At 37.1% G+C, this 8,471-nt stretch overlaps 1 protein-coding gene across 2 annotated transcripts; it reads left to right on the top strand.

The window, feature by feature from the left end:
• The first annotated feature begins 207 nt into the window (after nt 1–207).
• On the top strand, nt 208–2,123 carry LOC113284377. 2 transcript variants are annotated; one of them, XM_026533821.1, is made up of 2 exons: nt 208–396; nt 1,689–2,123. In XM_026533821.1, the coding sequence occupies exons 1-2, from the start codon at nt 369–371 to the stop codon at nt 2,090–2,092; spliced, it is 432 nt and encodes a 143-aa protein (XP_026389606.1). In that variant the 5' UTR covers nt 208–368; the 3' UTR covers nt 2,093–2,123. The 2 variants fall into 2 exon arrangements, with proteins under 2 accessions (XP_026389606.1, XP_026389605.1); XM_026533820.1 differs by having other exon boundaries at nt 211–396; nt 1,684–2,123.
• The last annotated feature ends 6,348 nt before the right edge of the window (nt 2,124–8,471 follow it).

Genomic DNA, 8,471 nt, shown 5'->3' with positions numbered 1-8,471 from the left:
CACGAACAGACGCTTTCAACGGGCATCCATTAATGGTGTCTCTTGGAGAAACCCTATGGGAACAGGCATGTTTTGTAGAAATTTCTGGAAAAACCGAATGGGTTTTCAAATTCATTAACCGAAAAAAATTCCACGAGACGCTGTCTCGCACTCTACTAGGGGGCATTGCCCCCTATACCCCCACGACCTGACCGGTCACCGAAAACTCTGCGTAGAGGCAAACAATATTGAAAATATCTAACATGATCATGATTTCTTAGAGCTATTTTTAGATTTATGGGTTTAGGTTCCCTGTTGCTGCACTGGTTTTCCTTTGTTGATCTTTTACTCGGATTTGATGGTGATATCTTCGTCTATGCTTAATCAAGATGATCATCTCTGTCGCGCAACTATCAGGTAAATCTAATACCCAAGCAATCAGATCCAAATCAATTGTTTAGATCCCGGATTCAGAGTTGCATATCCTTATCTTACAACCCCTGTTTAGAGATTTTATCCATTCAACGTTGTTATTCCCATATTATCATAGAGATGTTCTACCCCATACCCATAGCTTTTTTTTTATTATTTTATCATCATCATCATCATCTTGAGATCTGTAGTTTCTAGATTGGTTTGTTGTTTCCATGTTTTCCTGTGATTTGAGCTTTGTTGCGTTTATCAATCGGTTGATTGCTCTATTCTCTTTTTATCCTGTGAAATGGTGAAGTAATCTAGAATCTCTAGATAACCATTTTACCCAACTGTCTCTTTAAAATGGTTCTATGTAAGGCAAGTGTTTTCTTTCTTTTCCCGACCAGATGTTTTTTAATTTAGTTGTATGCTCTTATTCTATGGAGTATGTAGTTATGAATTGATAGGTGGTTTCCTGGTTTGTGCCTTCTTCAGTTCGTTTCTTCTATAATTTCCTTGTTTGCCTTGTTGGTGTTTTTTTCTCCTATTCGTTTATGAAGAAGACAATTGGTTCGTTCTTTATTAGGTTAAGTTTGGACATTTTCTAAATTGGTTTGTGTGAAAGAATCTTGAGTGTTTCCGAATTTCTTGTTAGATGCATCTATGGGTACATATCTTATAACATCTCTGACTTCCCCAATTTATGAGGGTTGCAACCACCGTCACAATCTATATCCTGAACTGTTGTTGTAGTTAGTTCCGTGCGTCAGATTTAGATCAAGTTCATCATTATATCAAAGATTATGCATTCATATATCTCCTCAAGGGTCAGCTTTAAACATTAATGAAAGATCTTTTTCAGAAAAACAGCAGCATCAAAGAATCCTCCTACTGATAATGATCATGATCAATTTCAGAAACTTCATTGCAGATTCTAAGTTTCTAAAACCACAGACTAACAAGCTATCTTTATGCCTTAAGTCGCATCTCTATGAGACGATGGATTCATCCAAACTTTATTAACTAAAGTATATCTAAAGTGTATTAGCCTTTTATTTCTGTATTAGCTAGTTTTGTTTTATGTATAGCATAGGTTAAGGGTTTTAGTAGTTGTATCACTAATAGGTAGCTGTTTTTGCATTTTACATTTCAAGGAAATTTGCATTCAACTTCTAGTTGAAGTACCTTAGCTTCATCTAGTTGAGTCTGTAATTCCTCGTACATCTATATTTCAGTTTTTTTGTAACCTTGTAATAGTATTATTAGTAATTTTAGCATTATTCCTTCAAGATCAGAGACTGAATTCTACTTCAAGACACAAGCAAAGATAAAGACTCTTTTTGAAGTGATGGATCAAGACGAAAATCGAAGAAGTAGACAGATTTCACAAGGGAAATTCATCGCAACAACTAGATACAAAGGCTTGGCTAGTAACTTCACTCAATTGCATCGAAAACCTCTACCACCATCAAAGTTCTTGTGGATACTGACGTGTCCACCAAACATACAACTTTTCTTGTGGAAAGCATTGACCGAAGGCCTTTCGACCTTCGACACCAACATTCCCTCTCGATGCAACTCCAATTTGAAGGCTGCTATTCTGCTCCAATATCATGTTGATATAGATTCACGGCTTACCAATCTAATTGTAATTGATGAATCTTGGGGTATTATGTACCCTCGTGTAACGGTGTCATAGTAGTTAATAAATTGCATGCTTCAAAAAAAAATCACCTGCTCAAACATTTATTTCAATTTTTTTATTTGTTTAATGCGGGTCCCAGAATAATTATAGTATTATTTAAAAGGACACCTGATTACCCGTTTGAGAGATTTTCTCACACCAAACGGGTAAACATTACGAAAAGTATACATACACCGAACCAAAAGAACCGAGATGTGTGTCGTGTGAGTGGAGGGGTGGGACCCACTTCTTCCCACCCCTATCCCCATGCACAGAGCGCTCTACTTTGTCCATTGGATTCCTCTCAGTGCCCACCACGGTGTTATTTTTCGGTGTACGTAGCAAAGCTGTAAACATTAACCTCTGAATCTTTTATTTTGTCGTCCATCGGTCAAAAAATTACTCTTTCACCTAGTCCCTCACTCGATTCGGTGGTGAATACGAGTGATTTTTACCCTCATTTTATAGCTCTCTAAGCCCAAGCATTATGGTGCATGGTATCCCTTCTCTATCCCTCAATTAAAGGGAAGGGATATCACAAGGAAGGCAGCCTAACTACGGTGCCCTTTCTTCCCTTCCCTACATGATACGGAAACTTATTAGCCATATGAATAGTGTCATACGGCAACTGAGTAGCCGTTTTTTTTTACCCAGTTTTTTTCAATATGAATATATTTGTCTAGGTAAAAAAAGATATTTTAGAGTAAAAAATGATATATAATAGGTAAAAAGAAGATATAATAGGTAAAAAAATAAAAAAAAAAGTGAAAAATGAAAGTTTTGAGGTAAAACTTTAAAAACCAGATACGGCTACTTATTAGCCGTGTTAAATATTGCGGCTGTAAATTCATACAACAACTGAGTATCCGTGTGATTTCCCTTTCCTCCTTGTAGGGAAAGGGAGGGACATCCCTACACATATAGGGATATGGATGACCATAATAATTGCGTTTTTGGATATTTTTCCTACATATAAGGGATAGGGAAGAGAAAAGGGGCACCCTAGGTGCTTCGTATAACTCAAAAGTAAATTCGTTTTTTTTTCATAATTGGGTATTTTATCCCGATTTTATCACGTCTCGGAAACCATATACAAGCTAAACTTCGATCTTTGGCAGATATATAATCTGGATTCACGTAAGCAAGAATCGTAACCACTCTCAATACCACAACCGCAAGCCCCAATAAATACTGCACTAATTTTCTAATCATCGTCAATCACAAAACAAACCTCAAGATCCAAACAAACAGCAGCAACAAATCAGGGTCGAGGATGAATAATGGCAACTGCAAGATGAAACTTAGCTTATATAAAGACAGCTCTCTTTATTGATGTTTAGAAAATCTCTCAAAACTAAACACAAGCTCTAATCTTGCTCATATGATCAACCACAACTTTGGTGATCATATATATATAAAACTATGAATTCCTTTTCCTAGTCCTATTACCTTATTACATGTCTTTCCTTTTCTTAGAACTAGATGACTTCTAATTCCCTTAGGATTACATCAATTTCCTAATCTTGTCCTAACCAGCTTGTTAGTGACTTCTATGTTGAAGTTTAACCAACATTCTCCCCGTTAAGCTTCAACCTTACCCGTGACATATCTTGTACTCCAATCAGTTGTCTCATTTCTTCAAACTTGATCCGAGCTAATGCCTTTGTCAATATATCTGCTTTCTGCTCAGTTCCTGGTATGTGTTCAACGTTGATGATCTCCTTCTCGATACATTCTCGTATGAAATGATACCTTTTGTGAATGTGTTTCGTCTTCCCATGAAACACTGGATTTTTAGTGAGTGCAATTGCAGACTTATTATCAATCTTGATGAGAACTTTTTCAGGTTCTCTTCCTTTGATTTCACCCAACAGTTCTTGAAGCCATATTGATTGTTTAGCTGCTTCTGTTGCGCCATAAACTCAGCTTCACAGATGAGAGGGCTACAGTGTCTTGCTTCTGTGAACACCATGTAATAGGTGCTTCACCTAGATAAAATATATGACCAGTTGTACCTTTTCCATCATCTTGGTCAATATTATGACTGTGTCACTATACCCAACAATTCCTTTTGATCCTCCTCGACCATACTTCAATCCACAGCTGATTGTTCCTCTTAGATATCTCAATATCTGCTTTATTACATCACCATGAGACTTGCGTGGACTCTGCATATAACGGCTTGCTACTCCCACAGAGAAAGCCAAGTCTGGTCTTGTGTGTAAAAGTATCTAAGGCATCCAACATTTCTTCTATAACTCGTTGGATCAATCTCTGCTTCTTCTTGTGCCTTTGAAACTTTAAGTCCAAACTCCATTGGTATCTTAGTTGGATTACAAGTTTCAAGTCCTGCTTCTTTCAGAATTCTCCTTGCATAAGCTTCTTGTTTAATCTGAATCCCATCTACTCCTTGATGGACTTCTATGCCAAGGTAATAAGTGAGTTTTCCGAGGTCTGACATCTCAAACTTTGATGACATTTCTCTCTTGAACTCATTGATCACCTTAAGGGAGTTGCCAGTCAAAAATAGATCATCTACATAGACTGCAATCACAAGAAGCGTTCCCTTTTCTTCTCTTCTGTATACTGATGTTTCTTTAGAGCACTTAACAAATCTGATTTCTCTTAAGATTTGATCTAACTTTGTATTCCAGGCTCGAGGAGCTTGTCTTAGACCATATAGAGCTTTTGATAACTTATAAACCTTATGCTCTTGTCCTTTTACTTCAAAACCTTCTGGTTGTTCAACATACACATCTTCTCGCAATTCACCATGTAAGAATGTGTCTTAACGTCTAAGTGGTGAATTTCCCATGAGTTTGATGCTGCTTCTGCTATTAAGAGACGAATTGTCTCTAGTCTAGCAACTGGTGCGAAAACTTCATCAAAGTCTATGCCTGATTCTTGAACGTATCCCTTAGCTACAAGTCTTGCCTTATATTTGTTGACAGTACCATCAGCATTCTTTTATTGAAGATCCACTTAAGACCAATCACTTTTACCCCACCTGGATCAACTAGAAAGTCTTGTTTCTGTTGATTGAAATAATTTCTTCTCTACATGCTTGTGTCCATTTAGTCGAGACCTTTGCTTCCTGAAAATTCCTTGGTTCATCATTAACAGAAAGTAGCATAATCTCACATTCTTCTGCAGCTTGAAGAACATAATCCTCCAGATACTGTGGCTTTTGTATCTGTCTTGTTGATTTTCGCAGTGGAATGGGTTGAGTTATTTCATCGATCTCCTCTCTCTTTTCTTCTTTCTTCTTCTACTTCTTCGTTATTCTCAGTGTTTTCATTATCTCTTCTTCTTGATTAACATCATTGTTTCCATTGGTATTGATGATTATGGGTCCTTCGCCTTCATCAATTACTTGACCCCATCTCATGTGAAACATTCCTGGATCCCTACTTGGTCCATCATTAGTTTCTTTCCAGTTCCAGTTTGCTTTTTCATCGAATACCACATCTCGACTCACTATTACTCTTTTCGTTGTTGGATTGAATAATCTGTAAGCTTTGGATCCAGGCTCAATTCCTAGATGCACAAGAGTCTGAGATCGATCATCCAGTTTCTTAAGAGTTGCAGAATCAACTTTTGCGTATGCTTTGCAACCAAACACTCTTAAATGATCTATGTTTGGTTTTCTCTTTCGCAAACTTTCATATGGAGTCATGTCTTTCAGAGCTTTCGTAGGTATCCTGTTTATTAGGTATGTGGAGTGTCGTACAGCTTCTCCCCATAGATAATTAGGTACCTGCATAGCCTTTAAAGAACTTCTTGTCATCTCCATTAGAGTCCTGTTTCTCCTCTCCACCACTCCGTTTTGTTGTGGTAGCCCTCGAACCATCTTGTTCTGAGACATAGTTTTTAAGGTTCTGAAACTTATGTGTCCTAACCTTGCGTGCCACTTCCATGTCTGATCTTCCAGTCTCATATTCAGACACAATGGCCTTCCAATCATGAGACTTATCTTGTAGAGTCTATTCTGTGAGCGTGAGACTCTAACTAAAAGTCTTCCACTTGGGTCATGAACTGTTAGATAATCTTGTCGCATTCTAACATCACATCCAACTTCTGTAGCTTGTCCTAAACTTAGAATGTTGCTTTGTAAGTTTGGGATGAAGTAGATGTTTGTGACAAGCTTCTGTTCTCCGGTCTTGCTCTGAAATAGAATTGATCCTTTCCCTTCAATTTCTACAGAAGATCCATCCCCAAACTTCACTTGTCCTTTGATTTTCTCATTGAGTTCAGAAAAGTAGTGTCTCTTACCAGTCATGTGATTGCTGGCTCCATTATCTAAATACCAGATTCCTTCTTCTCCATCCTTTGATTCGTAGTTCTTTGGTATTAGTTTCCCTTCGTTTAAGAATACAACTTCGTGCATGAAAAGAGTTATCTGCTTCCCTTGTTTCATTCTTGTTTGCTTCTTCTTCATCTTTTGTATTCTTTCAGGGCATACAGAGGAGAAGTGTCCTGGTTTATCACATCTGTAACAAATAATGTTTGATCTATCCTTCTTTTCTTTCCCTTGGTTTTGATCATTCTGACTTGTTGTTCTATCTTGTGAGTTAAACCTTCCTCCCCTTCCTCGGCCTCTGTTTACTCTACCACCTCTTCCACGACCTCTTCCTCTTGTCGCAGAGTTTTTTGGTAAGAGTTTGTGTACAAGAGTTTTCCTTGAGTTTCTCCATTGTTTTCTTCATCAAGGATTCTCTCTTCATATGCTTTCAATCTTCCAATTATATCTTCATAGCTAGTCTTCTTTAAATCTAAGACTTGTTCGAGAGAAGCTATGATATGAATATACTTGGATCTTGGTAAACTATTGAGAAACTTCTTTACCAGTTTATCTTCATCAATGGATTGTCCAAGTGACGCAGCTTTTGAGGCTATCTCTGATAGCTTTCCTGCTAAGCTATCAATAGTATCAGTGTCTTTCATCTTCACTCTTTCAAATTCAGACATTAAGGTTTGCAGACGGTCTTCTTTAACTCGATCAGCTCCGAGATTACGTGCCTTTATTGCATCCCAAATTTTCTTTGAAGTTTCCTGTTCACCAACTTGTAGAACAAGACATTCTGGTATTGCTTGAAAGAGTAATCCAATGGCAACATTGTTTTTGTCTAGGTCCAATGTACCAGGATCAATTGTTTCCCAAACTTTGTAGATTTTCATCAGTACCTTCATTCTCATGGCCCATACTGTGTAGTTTGTGGCGTTGAGGATTGGAAATTGTATTGATGGTGGCGTGAACTGTTTTGCACCCACAATGGTGGTTTCGTTTTCCATGGCTCAGAAACAAGCTCTGATACCAATTAATGGCAACTGCAAGATGAAACTTAGCTTATATAAAGACAACTCCCTTTATTGATGTTTAGAAAATCTCTCAAAACTAAACACAAGCTCTAATCTTGCTCATATGATCAACCACAACTTTGGTGATCATATATATATATAGAATTTTGAATTCCTTTTCATAGTCCTATTACCTTATTACATGTCTTTCCTTTTCTTAGAATTAGATGTCTTCTAATTCCCTTAGGATTACATCAATTGCCTTTTCTTATCCTAACCAACTTGTTAGAGATTATCTTAGACTTAATGTTGATGTTTAACCAACAATGAAGAAATCATCATCATCAAGTTTTCCTCCTTCTTCATTGGTATGTCTTAGTTTGGTTGTTATTGGTGTAATATTCATGGCAGCTGGGTTACCTTCAGCTAAGGGTAGATTTCTTGTACCAGCATGTGTTCCTAGCTGTAACTATACCCTGTACTTCAACAGTTACACTTCTGGTATGTACTTAGCTTAACCTTAGGTTTTTTAAAAAAACGTTTTTACATTCTCTTTGATTTCTTAACTATAATAACTTGTTTATGAATTTGAATGCCATATAGAGATGGAAGATAATGGTAATAGATTGTTGAAGATCAAGGAAGAGCAAAAGAAGAGCCGAGCAGCGATAGTTGAAGCTCATGAGAAATTCAATCCATGGTTCGGGCCTTGGGAGTAAAAATAATGGCTTCCATCCCCGTGCCATATAAGCTCCTGGATGTACTGCCTCTGCTGACCAATGCGTCAATAAAACAATGATCCTAGTGGATAACACATATTTTCATAAATAAGATGAAGCTTTTCTTTGTTTACCATATAAACATTTACTTGAACATGTGAGATCTTTTCTTTATTTATCTAACAGTGGATAACTGGAGTTTAGTTCATTGAGGCGCTAGGCGACAGCATACCTCGCCTAGGCCCTAATCCGAATGTAAAAAACTAACTGTCATAAAAAATTAGCTTCTAGACTCATAAAGTTGTATAGTAAGCAATTAATCAAATGCTGCAATTGCCATCAAAAAAAAAATCAAGAAACCAAATTACACATGATAC

This window comes from Papaver somniferum, chromosome 5 (assembly GCF_003573695.1).
Source record: "Papaver somniferum cultivar HN1 chromosome 5, ASM357369v1, whole genome shotgun sequence".
Lineage (NCBI taxonomy): Eukaryota > Viridiplantae > Streptophyta > Magnoliopsida > Ranunculales > Papaveraceae > Papaver > Papaver somniferum.
The sequence above is the reverse complement of the archived record's forward strand: the minus strand, read 5'-3'. Positions and strand labels throughout refer to the sequence as shown.